This window comes from Brachyistius frenatus, unplaced genomic scaffold (genome assembly GCF_029030835.1).
Source record: "Brachyistius frenatus isolate BFR_SWC_R1_liver_20210118 unplaced genomic scaffold, ASM2903083v1 Contig_58, whole genome shotgun sequence".
Lineage (NCBI taxonomy): Eukaryota > Metazoa > Chordata > Actinopteri > Embiotocidae > Brachyistius > Brachyistius frenatus.
Genome location: NW_027210657.1, coordinates 1200968 through 1226229, shown reverse-complemented (window position 1 = coordinate 1226229; position 25262 = coordinate 1200968). Strand labels below are relative to the sequence as shown.

The 25262-nt window shown below is 39.7% G+C and overlaps 1 protein-coding gene and 1 long non-coding RNA gene across 4 annotated transcripts in view; one reads left to right on the top strand and one right to left on the bottom strand.

Moving 5' to 3' along the window:
- Positions 1-904: 904 nt before the first annotated feature.
- Positions 905-19088, bottom strand: LOC138625014 (uncharacterized). The gene is made up of 2 exons (XR_011311201.1): positions 19017-19088; positions 905-1474 (listed from the first exon to the last, which is right to left on the bottom strand). It is a non-coding gene; the product is annotated as an uncharacterized lncRNA (long non-coding RNA).
- uacab (uveal autoantigen with coiled-coil domains and ankyrin repeats b) overlaps positions 1431-25262 on the top strand; it is a 44787-nt gene continuing 20955 nt past the window's right edge. For 2 of the 3 annotated variants that reach the window (XM_069705664.1, XM_069705662.1), the window contains exons 1-2: positions 1431-1661; positions 23541-23671. In XM_069705664.1, coding sequence (XP_069561765.1) covers positions 1614-1661; positions 23541-23671 — 179 coding nt within the window. In that variant the 5' untranslated portion in view covers positions 1431-1613. Of the gene's footprint in view, positions 1662-21972; positions 22778-23540; positions 23672-25262 lie in introns of those variants that run through there. The other variant, XM_069705663.1, reaches the window with a different exon arrangement.

The following is a 25262-nucleotide window of genomic DNA, read 5'->3' as shown; positions in this document are numbered from 1 at the left end:
TATTGATATTATTATGATATTTAATGTCAAATGGTGTTAAATATATATATATTTTTTAAACCATTAGGCTATTAAAAGAACCTCCAAAGCGTCTTAAATCAATGGTTAAAGAAACAATCGCTGTTCAGCTTTAACATGAGTTAGTGGACACATGTTCTATTGTCATATTAGATTTTAATATATTGGTCTGAGTTAACTTAATTGTTTTGAGGTATAGCCTACATATGTATATACTGTACAGTGAACAGCATGGTAATGGTCCATTAATCATATATAATACCAAGTAATAGCTAACTCAGAGTAGGTATAGCTATGTATTTAGATTTTGTCATGGTGTTTATATTAGATTAAACTGTTTGTGTGGGTAATATTTGCTGATAAAATGAGCAGCTAATATAATCTTGGTGTTTACTGGATGTTGGAGATTCCTTTCTATTCCCTGTAGCATTGAAAACACCATACTGCTGCTTCACTGATTTAACAGATGGTACAGGTACATACATAATCAGTGTAAAAAAAAAAAAAATCTAAATCCTGAATTGAACATACTTAAACAATGCATTAATCAAATACACTGACTAATATCAATTTTCTCACTTTGTTTTCTGTATATGGCAGGTGTAGCAAAGAGATCAGTATTGAACAAAGTAAAAGAAAATGATATGAGCTTCTATATACATACAAGTCTCGAGTGTATACTGTTTCCAATTACGAAGGCTTTTTGGGGTCCCAAAAAGTGGGTATACGTGTTATTTTTAAAATCCGCATTATGGCCCTGAGTAAAGTGTCAGATGATTTCTTCTGATTTAATGATGAAAAGAACTGAGGTCTTTGTTTACAGTGTGACATTCAAAGCTAATAAGTTATTTCCTTCAAACAAATGTTTTCTTTTTTGACGCTGCAACTGTGTTTTTGGTTTTATTATCATGGGGAGTGAAGACCTGCATGTACACACACACACACACACACAAAAAACAAAAAACTGCAAGTGCTACACCAGGTCAAACTAATGTTTTCTTTCTTGCCCTGTATACACTGAATCCTATGATGTTTTGTGAGTATTGAACTTTGTGCTAGATTAGTAAATGTTATTAAATGTGAGATTTAAAAAGTTAGAAGTCAATCTGTTCAAATTCTCGCCGTGAACCTGAAGGGGCTCCATAAAAAAATAAAAAAATAAAATAAAAAACAGATAGTGGGTGTTTTATTTCTGGTTGTTAGTAGAGTTGTGGGTTCTTATTCCAGGTGTTTCGGCCTTCAGGTAAGCCTTTTACGTCAGGCCAGGTTTCTTCCTGCTCTGTCCCAGGACGTCTCCAACTTCTCCCAACTGCACTTTGCAAGGAAGTCCCGCCCTCTTCGATTGCCGATTGGCTCAAAGGTAGACCCGGCCGCGCATGCTCCATTGCGATTGGCTCACAAGGTTGTCAATCAAAGTGAATCCAGAGTTGCGGTTAGGCGTCAGGTGAAACTCGGTCTGTAAGGAAAAGGGGACAGATTAAAAAAAAAACAAAAAAAAAACTTACTTCGGCTTCACTTTCTGGGAAGTGTTCGGACTATTTATGAACTTTTTCGGCAAAGGAAACTTTTAACACCCGGAGCCGACTCGTTTCAAGATGAAGAGCCTCAAGTATCGATTGAAAAAACACGAAGTTACCATCACAGTAAGTTGACAACCGTTGTTGGCTTTGTTTTGCTAATATCCCGTCTCTTAACGTTGGATTAGCGAGCTATGCGTTTACCGGACGATGCCAACGCGGGGCGTTGTGCTTTCACACCGGCCGCGATTTGTTTGTAAACCCGAACTTCTTCCACGACCACGTTTAACCGCGGTCACGTCCCCACGGCGGCTGTGTGGTCTGCTTAGAAAAATACACCGCCAGCAAGTTTTTTAAAAAAGCACCTGCACCTTCGCGCAAAGTGGAGGATGTGTGGCCTGGTACAGGTTTTTTTTTTTATTTTTTACTACACTGCATGCATTAAAGGTTCAGGTTTTTTTTTTTTTTTATATGACCGGGCCTGAACCTGCAGCAGCGGACCGTGTTGTTGTTGTTGTTGTTGTTGTTGTTGTTGTTCTCAAAACGCTCAAACTAATTCAGTAACTTCAGTCACCTGAAGTAAATGAAGATTATGTTTATGTTGCAAGTGTTTTAGCGAAGTTGTTTAATCACCTCCAGGATCATTTTAGTCTGTGGGTTTTCAATGTTTTGGCCCAAGCCTTTTATATATACACGATGATGGATGTTTTCAGTATAAGACAACAGTACCACAAACTAGAGATACGTATTCATTCTCAAGTAAATGTCCAATTGTTTTCTATAGGAACTAGTTTGTCTACAAAATGTGAAAATAGTGGCAATTATAATCTCACTGAAGCCAATCTTACCTTAATCAAACTATATGGTATAGTATATAGTACCAAATCTTCTCACTTGAGCAGATGAGACCAAATATATATATATATTTTTTTTATTATTCATTTAAAAATGACTAAAATGATAAACCAGTTATTAAAACACTTGCTGATGAACATGCCTGTAACAGATTGGTCCACTTGAGATGACCGAGCAGTACAACCTACAACAAAGGTCAGATTTAATGAATGGGTAATGTGTTTGACTTTGTTGGTTTTAGCTCTGGTGCACCTCACAAACTAGCATCTGTGTGTATATCCTTATCAAAACGTAATCCTGCATAGAAAATACTGAAGGTTAATAGAAAACCAACACAAAAACCTCACATTTCTACAGTGTTGTTGCCAGTTGCCATGAGGGCTCCACGGATACACCAAATGTCCCTCCAGGAATGTAACAGTGTGCATGTGTTACAGCCAAGAACACAACAGGACAGACAGTCGGGACTCTTGGATATCCATCCGGTCTACACTTTTCATCGAAATTAAGCAACTTAAATTGGCCTAGAATTAATTCTTCGCTTGGACTTCTTTTCATATAAACTTCGCTTAATAGACAGTCATTACAATTCTGTACAGTTCAGCTTGCAGTGGGTGTTTGGCACTGCACTCTGTTTTCAGCTCCCGGCAATTACCATGAGAAAGGCACAAAGCTAGAGGAGCTGTGTGTGGTAAACTATCTGGCCCCCCCCTTTTTTTTTGAGAGAGAGAAAAGAAGCCTTTCAGGTTTAAAATGGTATTGTATCTGCATTGATAACTGTCTCACTCCCTCAGTCAGAGGCAGAGACAACCATTTACAAATCAAGGGAAAAAAAAGCCTGCTAATTACCCTGCAGCACTTCTGTACCCATTTTTTTTTTTTTTTTTTTTAAAGCCACCTCAAGAAAAGCTCCAAGTAGGCTGCAATGAGGAAACAGAGGAAGCATTTATACAGGTCTGCGTGAAGTTTTGGTTAAAGTTCCCGTTGCATTCTTCTGTGAAAGCAGATACCGAAGGAAAAACACTTCTGAATGTCTCAGCTGAGTTTAAGTGTGTATAAAGACATTTGGTACCTTAGATAGGATTTGTGTGCTGCCAGGGGTAAAGGTATAGTTCTTATTCATTGTATAGTCGGACCAGGTGCACCTTTCCCAGTTTCATCCTGATACCTTAAAGATCAATCAATCAATCAATCAGTGAACAAGGCATTATTAGGTGAACAGCATCAAGCCTTATTGAACATATTTTATATTCAGTCATTGGTACACAAAGCCTGGGAGGTGAACTCGCTCACTTTTTCCTGGAGGAGTGACTAACAATTAAGAAATATGCTGGCATTTTTGGAGTGGGAGCGGCGAGGGAGAATCCAGAGGAAACTTGCTTTTAGTGCTTTTAGTATGTGAACAAACTGTAACTGTAATCTGGCCAAAGAAAACAAATCAGTGGAGGAAACAGTGACTTCTTCCACTTCTCCCGCAGTGTTAGTTTATTATTGATTCTGTCTTCTCTTATAACGATTCGGTGAGTTATTATTGTTTATTAAAGGAACCATAAATGTCCTCTTTAGACATTATCGTCGAGGAATATTTGCTTAATTCATCTAAGGAATTCTAACTATGGCACCAAACTGTTTAAGGTAGCTAAAAAATAAAGCTGAAAACCTCGTAACCAGGATTCAAAATGTCAAGGCATTCCCTTAATACCAGCCGTAGACTCAAGACAGGATGAGGTCTGTTGGTTTGGCTCAGGTTTGCACCAGGCATGGCTCCAGTTTCTGTAATTCTTTTGTTTAGAAGCCCAGTCTTCTGTTAAGTTACTAATCACAAGGCTTCTCTTGACACATGCAGAATCGCCATACTGTAAAGAATATATGGTATACTGTATGACTGCAGCTTATGCTTATTTTCATTATTTATTTATATATTTATCTGTTGATTATTTTCTTTATTTCAAAAGCTCAGCAAATGTTATTAGAAAAATGTTTCCCACATCTCAGTCTCCCACAGCCCGAAGGGACATCTTCACATGTCTTGATTTGTTCGGCCAACAGAGAAAAGCAGCAAATCGTAACATTATAGAAGCAGAACATTTTTAATGTTTTTTTTTGTTTTGTTCATTAGCATAAAATGGACAAAAATAAAGCTTTAATGTGTATCCTTAGTGTTTGATAAGTTGTGTCATTGATTTTGGCCGTAAATTAAAAAGCGCATTCTTCTGTTGAAAATAAATTAGCTTCATGAAAAGCAGATCCTTATCATCATAAAAACAAATATAAAGACAATATCTGCATTAGAATGTCCATATCGAGATTAAGATCAAATATTGGGTTTGACCTACAGTTCTCAAACAACATTCCTCTGGCCACAAACCCAGAATACAGATGTGTTGAAAATGTTTCGGCTTGAGCGAAGATTATTTTTTTTTTTTTTTAGAGATGTATCTACAGATAAAAAAAAAAAACTCCTGAAGGAAAATAAGGGAAACTGGATTTCCTGGTTAGTTTTGAGATTAGTCTGCAGTGTCACACAGTCACTGCTTGTTGTCACAGCAAACATCTGCACTGTCAGCTGGGGAACTCCAGTGTTTTGTGTGCACAATATAGCCAAATACACTGAAACCACTCGGTTGCACAAAGTGAGCTGGTTCATATTACTGTCTCAGTGAAGACGGTACTAAACTTGTCATCAGTTCGGCCTCCTCCGTGAAATGAAGTCTGATGTTGATTCATCCATGATGGCCTTGCCAGACCATAATGAGGGCTGAGGGCTGTTGTCGCAATGTTTTTTTTCGTTCTCAAGATCCAGCTATCGAAAGCTTTACTTAGATTCTGTTCACTGAAACTAAACATGCTAAAATGTTTTCTATTAGGCTTTTGCTTCACTGTAATTTAGTCTACTATATTCAAGTCAATTCATTTGAAAGATTTACTAACATTGAAAGACACTGACCTTGTTTGAAAGACCAAAAAAAAAAAATGGTCTGAAGAGAGCTGATTTTGCTGGAGAACATCCAGTTTGTAATGGTGTCACTGTTACAGAACTACAGAAAAGTCCTATTTCCACTGAGATGCAGTGACATTTGTTTGCCATACTGTGTTGGCCTTTGAGGGTCGGCATCGGGACAATAACCTGAGAGACCGGAAGAGATTTTGCCACGTTGTTTGTAACGTGGTACTTAAGCTTGTATCTAACCATCTTCGGCGATCCTGCAAATAAACAAGCAAGGTTATCGGAAAATATTAGAGTTTTAGAAGATTTGGAGTTAAATGTGATGACGCATCTTGATTTGTCGCGTATTGTAATTTACGTCATCGTCAAAAACGCATCAGTCCTGACGGGTTACCTGAATGTATAAATAGTTTGTCAAATGTTTTTCCACAAAAGGTTCAGTATCACACTGAATACAGATATCACAGTATTTTCTTACAGAGAGCAGGGTTGAGGATATTTTGTACATCACCCAAGCCCATCAGCCAATGTGCAGCAATTACATGCGAGCATCCCATTTATTGAGCACATGGTAGTGTTGTAAGTCATACATTCTGGTAATGTGCTTCTGATGGTTATTGTACAGATTAGGACTGTCAGCAGTAGATTACTGTGTGTTTGTAGTAGATTGGAAGAAATTGGAGTGGGCTGAAATGGAAGTCATTCAGTGTCACTCCCTTTATGGTTCACTGGCATTTGGGTTAATCATCAAAAAACATGTTGCAATGCAGCATTCCCCGTATGCCACATGTCAAGGATTGTTTCAGTAAAGATTGTGGTTCTATTTGGTTCCAACTTTCATCTAACTAAAAAAAAGTGATGACGCTGAAAGACGATTTAAAAACAAACAAACATTAACTTAAGTTATTATCCATATTGGATAATTCTGACCAGCCTCTCCACCACCTGCTGCAGGGACAGAGGAGCACTTTCTCCAAAAGACTCCTCCAGCTCCGCTGTCACAGGACAGATACAGGAGATCATTCCTGCCCACTGCAATAAGACTGTACAATAACTCACCTCTGGCAAAATCCAGCACACAACAATAACACTGTTGTCTGTGTTTCTTGGTTGTTTATATATATATATATATATATATAAAAAATAATAAATACTGTATATACTGTGCATTTATATTTAAAAAAAAATAAAAAAAATTTAAACTGTTATTTTATTGCTTTTTATTATTTTATTGCTTTCCTGTATGCTGCTGTAGCGAAAAGATTTCCTCTTGGGGATTAATAAAGTAACTACCTAACCTAACCTAAAAAAAACCATTACGTTAACAGAAATCACGAGGTGCTCTGTGACGCCCTTCAATAATACAACTGATATTCCGCATATCTTTCAGCAATTATACTTAGTGCCTGAGCATAATCACATTAGCTTAATCATTAAAGTATGGTGTTTCCATGGTTTCTCATAATTCGGCTTTGATCTCAGCTGTTATTAGAAAGTGATCAGGAATCCTTATTTCTGTAGCTCAGGTTTTTATTTCAGTCGTACATCTCCAGGAAGTTCAGCATAAAAACAGAACTATTGTTATTAGAGAGCAGCGCCGCTGACCAACGCTACCTTTAAGTAAATATGGATTTCATGTCTTGCTCAGGGGCACGCCAGTCGAGTGTGTCCTGTGAATACAGGTGAGGGACAGTGTCTTTCTGTAATGCTTGTATAACTAGTGAGGAAAAATATCTGGTTTGGTGTGAAGTGACAGAAGCTGCGACGACTTCTGATCCGCTTCTTGTTTATTTTCTGTCTGTGTTCCAAGAATCGTAGAATTTTATGTGTTGTTTTGTAATATTCAGTCATTCATCAGTCTTCTGAGACTGTTCGGTATTTTCTACAGCATTCACTTTAATTGTACCTTACTTGACATTATGTCACTGTTAGGGCAGAAAATTAAAGACATTTTAACAAGTCATCATAATTGTCACTCATTCTTGTCAAAGCCAACGATATCTCAAAGCCACCAAGTCTGACTCTCCAGACCTCTGCTACTTGGTTGCTGTTGTCACAACAGTTCTAACTTTTGATCGATTTAAGAAAATAAATGGCACATTAAATCACAGTAAATGACAAATAATAATTATTTGTAGCGCTGCAAAGGATCCATAAACCTGATTGGGTTTTGTTATTAGGGCTATTAACTTTAAAATGGCCTGGTAAAAGCCTGTGTGTGTGTGTGTATATTATCTTCTTTTTGCCTAACCCCTATTAGTCACATGTATTGTGCTAAATCTAATTTTACCTGAAGATGCAATGAGCAGATTGCTTCAGTTATTGTTTTCGACAGGCAGTTGGACGCACACGTGTTTTGTAAGATGAATTCTCCTGCCTGTAATTGTAAAACACCGCTGTCAACGCTGCCTTTGGTAAATTAGCTCTGATGGTGGTTTTGCCAGCAGTGCAGTTTTACAGAGCTGAGCAGCTCTCATTCAGCAACATGCTGTAGGTCCACGTTTGTTCACGGTTACTGTTGTTTGAGTCCGTCGGCTTCTGTTATTGAACAGCTGTGTTGTGTCCCTATTATATTTTCTGAGACCGTGTTCAGGTTTGTCAGCTGGGAAAGCCCTCCTCAGCCTTCTGACGGGTTGAACACTCCCCTAACGAGATGATTCCCCAAGGTAAAAGACACGGCAGCCCTGTTTTAATGAAAGGGGTAAATCAAGGAGGTAGGTAGGTAGGTAGGTAGGTATATACTTTATTAATCCCCGAGGGGAAATTTTTTAAGAAAGCATTCATTCAGGTATTTGCCTCCTTACTACTGTAGCCAGCCTTGTTGTTGAACTTTATTATATTAAGGCTTTAAGCAGCAAATGTGACTCGCAGACTTAACGGCAGCCGTGCTGTTTATTAAATCTATATCTGAAATCAACATTGGTCTTTGTGCTGCTTTGTGGTCTTCGGGCCTCACAGTCAAATTGTGTCTGGTTTTTCATAATTCCTGCCTCCACATGATACATCATCAACTCTCATGGGCATATTGTATAGTGCACTTGGATATTTTCAGAAGGCAGGATTTCAGACTCGGCGTTCCCTTTCATTTCTGAGGGGAGTTTGCTGATTGCCTGCATATTTCCTTGCCTCTTTGTGTTCCTGATCACACCCACTTTTCTTCTGTCTTCTCCCCCAATGGACATGTGCCTTGAGGGTGAAATGTAAGAGCCTCCCTCACTCTTGAAGCAGTGTTATTTTACAAAATAGGGAGCAGGGCTGGGAGGTGTTGATGATGGCATAATACTGCATAGAGGAGGTAGAAATAGTTGGAATGCATTGTTGGGAAGCTGAAACAAGCCTGATTTTAAAGTTGTTTTTAACAAAAGGAGGGTGTGGATGGGAGGAAGGAGAAAGGAGCACAGTGATTACTATCTTCTGTTTCACTTTTTTCTTTTTGTTTGTGATGAAATTATAAAGTAGGTATGAGTCCTCAGATGATCTAGAAGGCTAACTTTAAAAATGTCATTTCAGATACTGCCCACAATGTTGTATATCCTAATCTGGTTCAAAATGAGAATTTATTTTAAAATAATAAAAAACGGGAATGAATTGGGAAACATGCTTTCTTTCTTTCTTTGTTTTGAATCTTTTTTTCAAGTATTACATTATTCAAGTTTAGACCATCTGCGTCCGGGTTTTACACCATCAGTTCTCAACAATGAGAGACATATTTTGTGTACTTAGAAAAGCCTCAGTGGGACATTTTTGTTAAAATCTCACTGCACCACAATGTGTGTCTCTGTTTGTATTGAAAGAAAAACATTTCAATTGCTCATTTCAGTTTATCTGAACTAATTTTTCTACTTTTCATGTGGTTGTTTTTAAAACAGACAATGCATCAATCAGTAGCGGCCACTTTAGCTTTGATCTGTATTGTGCAAGTTATAAAATGAATGTTGATTTTATTTATTTCTACCTGCACACACACTCGCACTACTACCATTACAGTTAGCTAAGAGTTCTCATCTAATCCAATCTAACAAGCCACGACCTCCGTTCAGCTCCATCAACCAAGTAAGAGGACGTAATAAGGCAGTGAATTGTAAAATCTGTTTTAATGTATCCTTTTTGTAAACACTGTATTAACAAAGCTCTGAATGTAGTGATGACAATATTCACAAAGAACATTTTCATGCAAAAGATATGAAGTGTGTTTGACATGTTAAAGTATTCTGAGCAGCTTCCTACAAAGAAACGTGTTTTTCATATCTCCAGTTATTCACAATGCTCCAAAATAAGCTATTTTTCATTACCATAAAGATATTGCTAATGGAAAATATAATTTTTAACTGTTTGAATTGATGTACTGAGAATCCAAATCAAAAGTATAGGAGACCTCAGACTGAAAAGACAAATCTGAACTGATCAAATCTGATACCAACCCAAACTACCAGCTTGCTTTTTGTTAGTGTGGCATCATCAATACGGTACAACAACCTTTTTTCTTCTGTCTCCCACCTGCCTGCTATCGAATGCTGAAGCTTTTAAAACCTGTGGTCAGTGCGGCTCTTAAGAGAGTTGTGTAATGGTCCACTGCTGCGATTTCAACCTCAGCAGTGTGCTTGGTTCGCTGCTACTTTTCTTATAAATCCTCTCGGACAAAATAATTGCAGAAGAAGATGACGCATATCCTTTACTGTGCTGCTGTACTTTTCTGTTCGTGATGTACATAAACATGCACACCCTAACATATGTCACCTAGGCAGTTAACTATAGTACTGATGACTCTCTGCTACATGTAAGATTGTTTTCACATATGCAGAAATAGCATCTTACCAACGTGGGAGCCAAAGCAGAATGATGCCTATGTGGGAACTTGTTTTGTAGCCTTCTAAAACCTCTGAGGAATCTCACTCAAGCTGTTGAGCAGCCCGAGTACCTACTTATCAAGAAGAAGCTCCTTCAGCAAGTTGATGCTCCAACTCGGAGACACCCGGCAGGCGTTCTTACCCCTCTGCTGGTGGGGTCGGGATTTGATCAAATCCTCTTTTCCTCTCTCCCTCGTTTTCAAAGTATGCGCTGTGTTTGCTGTTTGGGGTTGAGTTGTTTTAGACTGAATGTTAATTTCTTGGTCAGACTATAACGCTGTTCAAATTTCCTGACAAGCGCCTGTCAGACTAAATTACCGGTCTGCATGCTGCTCTGTCAGAAAGATGTTCATGCAATACAATGGTGCAAATATTACTGTCACAAGTGAATACCAGGCATCTCACAGTACCCAATTTTCTAAAACATCTTCCTTTTCATCTTGAACAATGAACTTTTACTTTTAGAAAATTGCTGTGTTGTCTTTTCATGGCACAGAGGCTAAAGGTGTCGCTTCTGAAATGATATGCACAGAATAATTTATCCGCATGGCTTATTGTTTCACGAGATTGTATTTTTATACCAATCTCAACTTCTGTAAAAATAAAGGTTTAATAACTACTCTCGGATGAGCTTTGAAATTGCACGGTAGACTACTGCTAGCTGTCACTGCCAAGTAAACGTCACGTAAACTGTGAAACACACTTCAGGTAAATGGAAGCCAAACTAGTGATATGAAGAAGAATGACGGTGTAAAGCGAAGCCGCTGTCCCCCAGAGGCTGCAATGTTAACTGAAGAACAATCATTTGTGCCAGTGTATTACAAAAAGTATGATCTTTAACATTCAGGAATTTGACCTCTGCATTTAACACAAACACTGAGAGCCGTTGGGGGTTGAGTGCCTTGTTAAAGGGCCGTAGATATTTTTTTCCTTGCTTGTCCAAGTAATTGAACTGACAAACCTTCGATCCCAAGCCTGTTTCTCAGCCTCCAGGCCACAGCTGCTGTAAACCAAGCTACTGAAACCAAAAGGTTTTTTCACCACTCGGCTGTCTGCCTATTACATATGTAGGTGATTTATATTATTGTGTATTTAGACTGTTCATAGATGCAAAGTGGAGGTTTTGGCTTGACGGTGGTGTAAGAGGAAAACTTGGAGTGGAGTGTTCATAATTATTTCTATGGTGTGTGATCTGCCCCCCAGATTTTAAGTGTGTCTTCAGGGCAAGTGTCAATTTGCCAGATGGTGTGAACCTTTGGGGGTCAGCAAAGTCATTTAAGGACCATGAATACCTATATCAAATTTCATGGCAGTCTGGCCAGTAGTTGTTGATATTTTGCAGAGACCAAGTGATCAACAATTATCTCCATTCTGTATCAACTTGTATTTCTGTTTTTCTTTAGGTCTATTTCTTTCCCCCCCCTCAAAAAGTTTGCTGCGTTTGTTCACACACATTTGACTGGGATTGACCACAGGAGGCAAACTGTCAGACAGGATCAGCGCTGGTTTGCTTTAGGCTGGATGTTGTGTTGGCCGTATTGTAGGTGTTAGAGAGGCGATCTGTGTTTTTAGGATTAACGTCTGGCTCCACAGGGGCAGCCATGAGGTCATCTCGGCAGCATTACCCGTCTGCGTTCCCATGCTGTGCCCGCGACGGCCCGCACGGAGCACAGAGCTCCGGTCTGCGTCGTACCCACCCGGGAGCAGAAGTGTACGCGTGTCTTTGTTTGTACCATGTTTGTTTGCCGTGCGTAAGTAACGCTTGGGTGCCATGTGTTCAGTCAGATCGTTTAAAACTATGAACAGCGAGTGCGTGTTGGGTTACTGATGCAGAGATTAGCAATGTTGGGAGGGGGGTCTGAGTTTATTGACTGACTTTGGGTGGGCTGAGGCTGACATCAGCCTGTTCACACACACACACACACACACACACACACACACACACACACACACACACACACACACACACACACACACACACACACACACACACACACACACACACACACACAGTCAGTCAGTCAGTCATGCTGAGCAACAGGAGCACGACGATTTTGCTGATGAGAGACAAACTGCTGTGCGTCGGCTCAGACTAAGCCTCATCAAGCTGTGCTCTCCCGGTGTTCCTGTGTTTCTGTCTCTCTGCGGATCAGACATGTGTCTGCCTATCACCAAAGTGTGATGTCAGTTACACATTTGGAGAGTTTTGATACTTTTTTGAAAAAGTCACAGTACAGTTTGTACCGTGTGAAAGAGTGGAGTCGACGATTAGTGCCTTTGTCTTCGACACCACCGCTGGCTTCAGTTGAGTCTTCAGGTTAACGGCTGTCACTGGACATTTATTTTTTTATTCTTTAGACATTTAGTTAACCATTGCGTAGGAAACGGCCCTTTTTAAGCTGTCACATCAGTCGGTATGAGCTACAATAATGAAGTTATGAATAATTCAGGATCCATATTTAAAGGAAGTCCATTAAACTCAGCCTCTATAATGGGACTTCTTCATTTTACCATTACCTCCTGTCACAGTGAGAAAAAAACACAAATGACTCATTCTTGTTCGCTGTGTTTTCTAACGTTTTAACAGCCTAACTGTCTGATACGTTTGTTCAAGAGCTTTTGTTAGCAGCCGTCTTGCATAGAGCAGACCGTTACTACATTTTGTGAAAAGCAAAGCAAAATTCCTTTAGTTACCACTGACGTTCAGCTGTCTTTGTTTTCATTTCTACATGTTTTCTCTCTTGGAGGCTGCTTTTGGCTGTTTGGTAAGTTTTGATGAGAAACAAAAATGCAGCAGACTTTATTGTGATGTTCTTGTTTAGTGTGGTTTGATTGTCTTGTCTGTTGCTTTTTGTAAATGTCTGCGTATATATATTGAGATGTGGGAGGAGACCTTTCCAGGAAGACCCGCTGAGTCAGATGTTGGTCATCGTGAAGAATAGGTGCATTTGACTTGTCAAAGGGGCAAGTCACAACCTGCTCTGTGTCTACCTGATCTTTAACCGCCATCATGGGATTCAAGGGTTTTCTTTACAGCAGCTCAAATATCATTTCTACATTTTAATTATATATATTTCTTTATATTACCTACATTTATGTATTTACATAGTTTTTGTTTGCTTAACAAAGGGCTGTACATACAAGTCTCTGCAGATGTTTTAGATGCTGTAGTGTGTTGCATCTCTAGCGGCTGTGGAAAATGTCTGACTCAAGGGATTTGTAACAGCACAGCAAATTCACATAATACTACTGCGCAGTTTGAGTGTATGGATGTTTTTATGACGACGAGTCCATTTGAGAAACCCTCCAGTCACATTCCTAACCCTGCCCGTGTGTGCGGTGACTCGTGAGTGCCGGCCAAACGAGCGTCAACACCGGTATTTGTGCCCAAGTACCAGCATGCCCAAAGAGCTCCTCGCTTAAACAAATACAGGCATTTAAGGCAGAAGACTGCTGTGGTTTCTTACCCTAATATTGCCTCCTCATTTTCTTGAGGTGAGATCAAAACAGCAGCCTTCATTCTTCACAACGCTCCCTTCAGCTAAATATAATTGAAGTTCCACTGTCACGTGTATAAACTTGGATGGTAGACAGTCAAATTATTCTGTCTGTGTTTGTTCCTTTCTCTTGTATTCACACCCCTGAAGAGGCTGAAAATGATTTTTTTTTCTAATTTATTTTTAAATTTTTTTTATGCTCTTTTAAAAAAATGATTTGCTCGCTCGCTGATTGGAAATCATTTCATAGCCCCGTGGCTCACTGTGTGTCCTGTTCATTAGACCAGCAGGAATAATATTAATCATAGCAGCAGCCATCTACAGCCAAAACCCATAACCCAACATGTTTTTCCTTCTCCTGCTGGGGGACATTGCTATTTCAATGATGGCTATTAAAAAGTGTCAGCGAAAGGCTGCTGACATTTTGCAGGGAACGGGTATTCAAAAGCTATAGAACTGTTACCTTCGTAATAATTCCAACAATAGTTGCCTTAAATTCTTTGGAAATTGATCTATTTGATTTAGAATTTCAACAGAACACGCGACGAAGATTCTCACATTTTATTTTGCCATATTTAGACAAAGCAGTTAGGAAGAGACTTCAGCAATTTTATGAAGAAGATGAAGAGTGTATTGTCACACTTGTCACTAGCTGTGAGGCTGTGCTCAGATAAATGCTAATGTAAATGTCAACACACTGATGTTTAGCAGGTCTAAATGTCTTCCATGTTCACCACCTGAGTTTAGCGTGTTAGCATGCTAACATACATACAAGGCTGATGAGGAATTTGCAGGCATTTGGTCGAACTGAAGGCTACTGGACAGCTTTAAAAGTTTGACCTGATGGTTGAACCGGAAGTCAGTGGATCAGTAAACACGTTATCTGTGGATGTCTGTAGCCGTTTCATGGGATCATGGCAATGAGCAGGTTGATCATCAAAAAAATTGTTAAGAGATTCTATATAACATGAAAACTGGTAACTTTATAATGGTGTCAGATGAAAAGTAAAGGGATCACCAAAGTCATTTGGATTCATCATCTTGTCAATGTTTGAACAGAATTAATATTAGGCATTACATTATGTAAATATATGTAAATGTGATGGACTGCACAACATCCCTGGAGCCCTGCTGCAAGCACAGCTCAAAATTAACTAATTCATTATGACTTTTCTATCAGTGTCGTTCTACTACCCGAACCACATTTTTATATTAGTATATTAGTATATTTATAATGGTATTGACCTCAGATGAATTTATCCTGATTTAATAGTTGGCCTTATTTGTTTTTTAAGGTATCAGCAACTGATAGTGAATTACTTTTACCTCTCGCTCCTAAACATTTAAAGGACTGTTTCTCAGAAACTATGTTATAACCTTCCCGTTTTTCATGATTATGATTTTCATGGAGTTGACAGGGGCAAGGTTCAATGGGTTTGGACAACTGGAAAGCTACCCTGGCAGGAGGTCTCAGAAGTAGGGGGAAATAGCAAGGAAAAGCTTTGCCCTCTGGGTCATAAGTCATCTAAAATTGTGTGACCTAGCAGCTGGATGGACTAGTCTCCATGTTGGGTCTATGGGCAACACAAGATATATTTAGAGGAACACCAGGAAACTCCCAGTAATCCACTTTACCACATGGATTTTATTGTGTTTTCAACTGTCTTATCTTATCTGTTTTTATCAGTGGGTGAGGGCAGCCTGCTCAAGGCAGAAGTACATGTGCAATGGTAGATTTGACCATACTGTACTCTGAGTGATAGTCGGTGCCTTTGAAATTCTCATGTATCCTTTTCAGGTTGGTGGTTTTCAACAAACTTGACTTTGTGATTCTTATTATGTGATTACGAAAACCTTTGGCTGCACTGGTGAGGATTCAGGTGTCATAGTACAAAGGTTGCATTCTTGTGCAATTGGTCAATTTATGTTCTGCATTTGCACTTAGTTTAAGTCAATATGTTGAGATTTGATTCAAAGAATCAAAGATAAATTCGCATTGCAGTTTGCAATTTGTAATAAATTTGCACTTAACTTTCAAAATCATAAGATACATTTGCTTCAGATCCTCTATTATAGGATAGTAGTTTTACTGCTAAACTAATGACGGTACAAAGAGACAAGGGAATTTCCTGTAATGGGGAATATAAAGGTGAATGATTATTGCTAATCACCAGGGCTAACGATCATGAAATTGTAATTCACGATTATCCAAATAATTGTGACTAATGTAATTGTCTATTTCTGTTTATATTATGACACTATTATAGAGTAAACCACAGTTTAATAATGCTCCGTATAAATAAGAGACATTTATTGGCATTGAACATTGAAATATATAAATAGACATTTCCATTTGTCCTCTGCACTTTGTAGACAAAAATTGCAGAGGGCTTACATGACAAAATAAAAACTTTTTTTTTAATGTAAAGACATTATTGACAGTGACAGGTACCAATAATAAGCAAAATGATTCTGGTTCAGCTCAAATTGTTGCGATCAGGTGATTATGTAAAAATTGTGACAGGTCACCCTTTACTTTGTGTAGCAGCATACATCTTTTGTGAAGCGGACCTGCTATTTTTCTTTTCACCACCAGAGGGTGTGTCTGTCTATTCTTGTACAACCAGTCCAGGAAGAGTGTTTCTGTCTTTAGCAGCTACGCAGATATGCAAGTGCTACATGTTCATACCAAAAAGTGATCCCTCTTTCCTCCAAACACTTGGCCCGAACCATCAGTGGGCGCTCGGCCCGATCCGAGAGGGGCTTTTTCTGTGACGCGTCGACCTACCTGTCTCATAATGACTGACTGACTGCAAGCATGCCGTGTCTTGCCACTTTCACACTTCCACTGCTCACCATATTTGTTTATGGCACATATTCCCTGTCTTTCTGTCCTCTGCCCGTTCTGTCTCTGCCCCTGAGGGGTTTCTGTTACACCCTACATACCCAGACTGTTGCTCAGTTCACCACTTCATGCGCAGGTTCATGGTCACAGATTAGAGGGATGTGTGCATTGGGGTGGACGGTGGTATAAAACTGCTTGTGCAAACAGCAGTGCCAGAAAAACCCTGTTTATTTTGAAAAGGTGGCAGTACGATGGGGAGAGCTGTGTGTATTTATCCACAACGGAGAACATTTCCTGAGGAAAAAAGGTGTCCTGATGCATCAGTGATAGTTGCCGTGCACTACCCAGTGATTACATCAGAAGAAATGATTGAAATAAACGCTGTTTGCCCGTTTCCCATTGAATTTCAACTCCACATTGTGTGTCCACTAACAGCTGTGTGACCCATATGATTTCTAGAGATTTCTTTGGCACAGTTTCTGCTATTTGAGCTTTCTCTTCAGGTTCTGATGAACAGTGATGCAGCTAGAGTTGTGGGTTTTAATTACCATGATATATTGCACTAATAAATCAAACTGTCGCCAAGATATTCACACAGCATGCAGCTATCTTGATGTCAGAAACGGGTACAGTATCTCTGGGGATAAATGATAAAAATAGAAACAGAAAACAGAAACTTCTGGGCCTGTTCTCAAACCAAAAGTAAAGATTTTAGTGTTTAGTATTGAAAATTGATATTGGTCATCATCTCTGAGGCATCTGTAGTTTGTTGGATCTCATTTTTATTATTTGTTTGTGTGGTATCAGTATGTTTATCTAATACCAACTATCACACAAACTAGCCAGTAAAGCAGTGGTAAACAGAATTATTTGGACACGCTCTTAATTAGACACAGCATTACTAGATACTTGCAAGAAGCTGTACGCAGAATATTATGAAATTCAGGACAGGCTCTGCAGGTCACAGTGTAAATGATTATGTTTCGTGTTTGTGCTGATGTTCGAGGTCGTGACTAGTGGTTGTAATCTCAGTTTGGGTTTGGCCTGTAGGACGTGTGTTATAGCAGTGTTGCTCTCAGTCTGTCCACCACTAAAGTCGGACTGAAATAGCTCAACAACTTAAGGACTGGTTCGCCATGAGGGTTTGTACATATATTGTTAATTGTTCACTATCCTGTAGTGCTACCATGGAGTTGACAACAAACAATTTAGTGAAATTAACTAATTGATTGACATGAAATTTGGTGCAGACATTTATTTGCCCCATTTGAAATAGATTTTGTGATCCCTTCGCTTTTTGTGAAGCGGTTACTTTTTTGACTTCTCCAATATTTTGGTTTGTGATCTATTCATGCTAATTAGAAAATGTCAGCATGCTAAAGAACTAAACTAAGAAACTAAGGTGGTGGGTATGGTTGACATAACACCTGCTAACATTAGCATGTTAGCATACTAAACTTAGCATTCAGCTAAAAGTACTGCTATACCCAAGTGCAACCTCACAGAGCATGGCTGTAGACTCTTGCGTTAAACTGCTAACAATATCTGTATTGCCTCTATTGCCGAGTCACCCTGTGGATACAAATGATGATGCTGTGCTAACAGAGGCTTACACATGCATGTTCTGGTCTGGATATTCAAATAAAAATGGCAAGATACGTATATCTCTTTATAGCGCTTTATCTCATGTAGTTCTGAGTATTAAAGTTGAGCAGTTTGGTGTGGTTTGTGTGTTATCCTATCAGCCAAAGTATGATAGCTTCAGATATTTTAAGGCTGTCTTAATCTTGTGCCCGTATGCATAGTGTATATGTTTCTGGTTGTTGTATGATTGTTAGCGGCAATAGGAGACAGCGGCACAAAATTGTAATAAAAATGCATTAAAATGCTCTTTAAGCTTTCTTGAGGCTAATATGAGGTCTCAAATTAAGTGGATATGTTTTAAAAAGTTACTCTCTTTTCAAAACTTTCCAAAGTTTGGGGGGAACTTGACCACACACACACACAAAAATAAATACCCATCTGATTTTTTGAAGCATATAGAAGTATACATCTCTGAATGGCCTTTTTGGAGAGAATTAATGACGACACTCAGTTCACTCTTTTGTTATGAACTTTAAGACAGACTTCTGAAAAATCTCAACTGGTACTTCAGGCCACTTGAGTGTGAAAAAGCCCTTTTTCCAGGCATCGTACACTTATTTGAACTTATTTTCATCCCTAATTAAAGGAAAATCGTTCTGCAAAAGGTCTGCACTTCCACATACTTTGCTAGAGGTGTGGACATTTCTCGATTCTCATATGAATTGTGATGCGGACATAGAAGATTTTGCACCATGGAAGTGATTAAATTATAGCCTATCGTCTCCACACATAAGAACTACTTGGGTGGCCTGCGCAGGTAGATATAATCACTTGATTTCAACTTAAGTAAAGTTGACATTAGAACTCGTTACCTCATTCTTTTCAAAGTCATTTTTGGTCACTTACCTGTCTGAGTTGCTTGCGCTGCAGTAACTAAGTGGGGACTGGGCATCTAGTGACAGCCTGCGTGTGAGGCATTTAGGGGACATCTGTAAATTCTAGTGTCTACCGATACCCTGCATGCAAGGCATTCAGGGGACATCTATAAATTGTACCTTCAGAAAATAAGCAGGGTTACACTCTGAACTGCATTGCATCATGCAATCAAATCGTTGGCAGGTGAACCGTAATTGTATCGTACGGCCAGCGAAGATTCACACTTCCACTTTGCCCATAAAATCTCAACGGTTTACATTTCATGCCCTAATGTCTGTCTCCTCGCAGATGTCTCCAAGGATCATCTCCATAGTTATTATCACATGAAACCACCTCAGTAACTGCAGTTTGGCTTTGGACACGACTATCACTTGACATACTGGCGTATAGCTTTATGTTTTGGTCTTCGCTTCAGTCTGTTATCCGATGACCTGTTAGATATTTCCTGCTGATGAGTTCATCCGTGAGGACATTAGAGACCCATTAGTCTGGCCAGGGCCTGAGACGGGCAGGAAACTGAGGTGTGAAAAGAGTTACGGCTTGTAGAAACTGATGGAAAATCTGAACTGAAAATGACAAGAGTCTCTAACTGAAGTATTACCAGACACCCAGAATAATCTGTGTAGACAGGTAGAGGCCAAGCCTGCTTTATCCAGTGTCAGATGATGTTGTGTCCCCTCGGTCAGTGTGTTAAAATAGAAGCTTTAGGTAATGTGTTTGTTTCAGTCAGACACAACTGGAGTGGGATATTTTTTGGCATCAACAACGCAATGTATTTATGTTTGACACATTGATTGAGAAGCTGGCTGCTCCAAGCCTGTTTGTGTTCTTTTCATCTCTCAGTGCCAGCATTTCTTCTCAAATTCAACAAATTATAAACTCTAATATTTGTAGGTTCATCACAGCCCTTGAGATAGCAAGAATTAAATGGTTATTTCCTCCATTGCCATGGTTTTCAAACATTAGTTTTGAATATTAATGACAATGGATTGCCATGTAATTTGGTCCTGATATTCAATGGTGACCAGTAGATGAACCCAGATCACAACGAGGTTTTGACTGAAATATTAGGGCAACTATTGGACGGATTGCCTTGAACTTTGGCATACAAATTTATGTCCTGCTCAGAATGACCTATGATGACCTTGGTGCTGCCTTTACTTTTCATCAAGCATCATTATCAATACTTCCACTTGAATACCAGATTTAGTTGTACATTGTGTTCAGTGGAAATTTAAAAAAGAGCTTTTAAGAGCAGACTATTAGTTTGTGTCTTACTGTTGACAACGTTCGGGAATCCTACATGCGCACTGATTCTGTGAGGAATCAGATAACCAGTCACATAATGGATTACAACATGCAAAAAAACATCCAATGTAGATTTTTTTTTGCATCTAACTTTGACAATGGTAAAAAAAAAAAAAAAAAAAAGTACTTCAAAAAACATGGACAATTTAAGCTGCAAACCATTAAAGCTGTAGTTTGTTTTGGTAAAACTTTTAACAACAACAACAACAACAAAAAATCCCAATCTTCATAGTCCGCTAAAATTTTTTGAATATCAACATTATTTTTCCCAGCACCTTTTAGCCCTACACGTACCTCTGATTGAATGTTAAAGCTTGAATTTGTGCCTAAATTTGTTGTCATCAGTTCAGCTGCGTCCGGTTCCAGTACATAAAAGCCAAGCAGGGAGATATTTTGACATCACATTGACATCATGATATGTAACTAGATATCGTCATCTGTTATTGTCATCGTCTTTACTGATCTTAAAGGATGCAGGACAGGAAAGCAATTCAAGTTTCAGTCATTTGACTGCTTTGAGTAAAAAAAAAAAAGAAAAAGAAAATCATGTCTAGAAACTTTCCTCAGCAACCACATCACCCACACATGGGTTAGACCAAACACTTTATGTTATGATGGCACAAACAATAGTATACCTTTTATATATGTTTATGATGCTATATTTTAAAACCTATCATATTTGATTGTGTCAGTATCGACCATCTCTCTTTGAAAAAGACTGCCTACTGCAGTGGCAACTCTTGCTTGCTAACAGCCCTATTATTAACTAGTACATAAACAGATTCCCAAACAAATACACACACACACCATCACACCCATGTGAGATATTTACGTGACCGATGTATGCAATGGCTAGGTGCCATTTTGGCGCCTTTGTCTCCATGCTAGGGTGAGCAGCTTTCGTAAGTTGACACCTACTTCTTCATATGACATGACATGTCATGTGGAGAGGGTCTTTTTGCATGTTTGTGGATATCAGTGTTGCTCTGTTAACGCCAGTCTGGCAGCGGGCAGTAACACGAACCCACAAGGAGCTGATGCAGTGTGTAAATTAAACGGGTCTTCTTCTTGCTGGCTCGGGACCTTTTCTCCTGTGATGTTTTTACCCAGTGAAAGTGAACGTTGCGCTTCTGGTAGTGTGAACCATGTAGCTGTGATTTTCAGTGAAGAGGCAGAGTTGTAGTTTTTGGTGGGGCTGCAGTCTCAGACAGTTGGTTGTAAAAAGGCTGACATCTAACCTTGCTACCGTGCAGCACGGATCAGGGGGCTCTGGAGCCACACTTCCCTCTCTAGATGGACGGGTTACCAGCAGCTTTTGGCCCAGTAGTGTCCTTTTGAGGGTCAGTGCCAAGACCACTTCAAATGTGCAAACCATAATCCCCCCCCCTGACATTAATATTTTCAGATGGAAGCAGGGAGCATGGTGGGGGGGCGGCAATGTAAGCAAGGTCTTTTTGGCTGGCCTTGTTTCATGCTGGCAGTGGTGATAGACGCTAAAGCCATTACTCATGGTGCAGGCATGTCCAGAATGTATTCTTAGCCCCCGTCTTCCTATCAGTCACTACAGAAAGGTTGGAGGGTCAAAAAATAAAGAGGTAACCAGTCTACAGGGCTGTCTGCACTGCTGCTGTTTACCAGGGAGGGGGTGATATTTTAAACCTGGGAGAGCTCACATATTTACCCCACTGAGCCTGACTGACCTTGCCATTTGGTGGGGTGAAGAAGCTGGAGACCACTGATAGAGGAGGGAAGAATCAAAGAGAGAAGGCCTTTAGTAAGCTTGCAGCTTTTGCAGACAATCCTAAAACAGGAGGAAGAGTATCAGAACAAAAGAAGACTGATTCAAGCAGAAGATTGAAGGATAAAGACGAAAATAGAGGGAAGGACACTTGGGAGAGGCGAGAGGCAGCCAGGCTGAGCTGACTTTCCCCCCAGAGGAGGAGTTGCAGTTGCCGGCCAGGGCAGGTCCCGGGGCTGGCAGGGCTGGCCCTACTGCTTCTCCACCTCCATTCCTTTCTCCTCTCATACTCCTCCTTCTCCTCCCTTTAACAATCAACCAAACTGCTGTGCAGTGATGAACTTGCAGGCAGAGCTCATGAGCAACAAAGGAATGCTTAGAAAATCCTGCCAAATGAACTTCTCTGCCTCAAGTCAGGCAGACTCCCGAGGTTGATCCTTCCAAAAGAGGACCTCCATTGTAGTTTAGACTCTCACCCTTTGTCTTCTCATCCATTTTTTTGTTGCACTCACTGGTTGAGTGCACTGAGAGACGGGAGGATTTTTTTTTTTTTATATACTTTTTTTCTCTCCTTTTTTTGCCTTTGTAAACCGGAACAGTGGCAACTTTTTCAGTAGCACGGTGCAAGGACCAGCTCCACTCACCCAAGATGAGCCGCTGGCTGAAATGCACTTCCATGCACTTTGTAGGTATTCATTGTCAGTGATTCAACTTTGTCACCTAATGCTATTTTCATGGTTACTGTTTCCTCTACACTCATGATTTAATCGAGAAAGTTGAAGCTGTGCTTTAACAAAGAGTTAATGTTGTGAAGGAATTCTCCCTGAGGGATCGCAACAGTTATTACTGATGCATCAGTTTGGTGAAACATGAATTGTTTCACAGCTACTGTGTATTGTACATGTTGTCAAAACCATATATATGTGGTATTACTAATTCTTTTATTGTTGCATTTCAGTTCATTGTTGTAGCGTCCATGCAAATTGCTTGTGTTTGAATCACAGTTAAAGGTTATAATTTGTGCTTGTGTTCACTCCATTTTGACCTCGAGTATAAAGCACCAGCCTTAAACGTGCCTGTCAGAAGCCTGCAGAGTACTCTGTTCCCATGCTTTGTAGCCATCACTCATGGGGGGACTTAGTGAAACTGCAGCACAGGACATTCTTGGCACGTTCTGCTTTAACTGCTATTCTCGTCTATTATTGTAGTAGAAACTGAAAAATGACACTACCATTGTGTGTGTTGTCATAGTTGTGTCAGAAATGGACTCTGTGCTTCACGTGCATTTTGTCTCGGTTGCATTTGTTAGCCAGCTAAAAGAACTAAAAAACAAATATAGGTATTACTCTACTGTTAAACTAAGTGCATACTTATGAATTTGACCCTTTTGTTTGGGCAAAACTGTCAAACGTACCGTGTGTCTGATGGCCCACTATCCTTATTACCAGAACACAGACTGGAACAAGTATGATGACCGGCTGATGAAAGCGGTGGAACGAGGCGAGGTGGACAAGGTGGCCGGTGTTCTCAGCAAGAAAGGCATCATCCCCACCAAGCTCGACGTGGAAGGACGCTCTGCGTGAGTAAACACACACACACACACACACACACACACACACACACACACACACACACACACACACACACACACACACACACACACACACACACACACACACACACACACACACACACACACACACACACACACACACGTGTCCATGCCCAGTATGTTGACATAATGGAGTCAAGCACGTGAATTTCCACAACATGCCAAACAGGTAAGACCTTAACTGTAATACACTGACTTAAACATGTACCAGTATGTACTTTAGTACAAAATATGCTGACATATACTTATGTCGGTTTTCTCTTGATTGTTACGATCCCAGCGTGTCTCTTTGAATATTTGTAAATCTAAAAAAGCTTAGCATTAGGAATTCTCACCACCACATGACATTCCTGATCCCGTATCCAAGATAAAGCACCTTTAAGTGGGAATTCCATTATAATTAGCTGACTTTTACTTGAAAATAGTTTTACCTATTACCTCCTTTTACGATATCAATGCCAAATATCTCTGTATGATCCTCAAAAAAAAAACAACTTCGATCCAGCTTTTCTGCAAATGAAAGGCATTGCAGCTGCATAATCATCTCGAATCATCTCCATTTTTATATCTGAAAAACGTCCCTTTCGGTGTCCATCTCACTGGAGGTCAGTGTGGGAGTCGGTGTAAAGAATGTTCTCGGCCACTGAAGGCTTGACCACATTGGCCAGAGGCTGTTTATGTAGTCCCCTACAGGAAATGACTCCCTGCAAATTCAGATCAGATCCACTGTGGTGCTCGCAAGTAGTAATACATTTAGTCCCATCCGCAGGCCATTATCAGGATCAGTTGACATTTTGAAGGACTGTTGTTTTATATGGTAGGATTTTTAGGGATGTTTTAGCATTTCAAACAGCTGGATGGATTTCATTTGTAGAAGACGTTAAACAGAAAGATAGGATGGCTAGAAATGGAAGGTGTGGGGAAAAATAGGTCAGTCTAACTGAAATATGTACAGGGAATTGATGTAGCATGAAGGGTGCAGATGTTTCAGGTATCTCACACAGACCTTTATTGTGGCCCTATTAATGATCATAATGGCCAGGGCTTAGAAAACAATGCAGTAAGCTGTTTAAAAAAGCAGGTACTTTGTTTTCTTCCTAAATTTAACCAGATTCCAACACCATCATTTTGGGAGACCCGGCGCCCTCAGTTTAATCCCAGATATATGAGGAAGTCACCGATCTCTAGCCTGCGCTAACTTTGTTAAACCATAAAACTATGGAGCGCCAGATCCCAGAAGCAAAGTTGCAGAGTATTTTCAGCAGTGTGTGAAATTCTCTTGTGGCTCCATCACATAGACCAATGATTGTGTACATGCATGCATGTGAATAAACAGAATTATACACACAACCTGATAAATGCCTGGTCTCATAATAAGGTGATAGAATTTGTCAGAACTAAATCCAGAACCGAGGCTGCCAATTTTGCAGTGACAGACTGCAGAGGTTGTTTTACCCAAACACAGTCATGCACATCATTTGGTGTTCCGCTGCAGGCCAGACAGACGAGAACTAGGTAACAATATCAACCCGACTGAATATTTAGGAAAAGAGGTGCT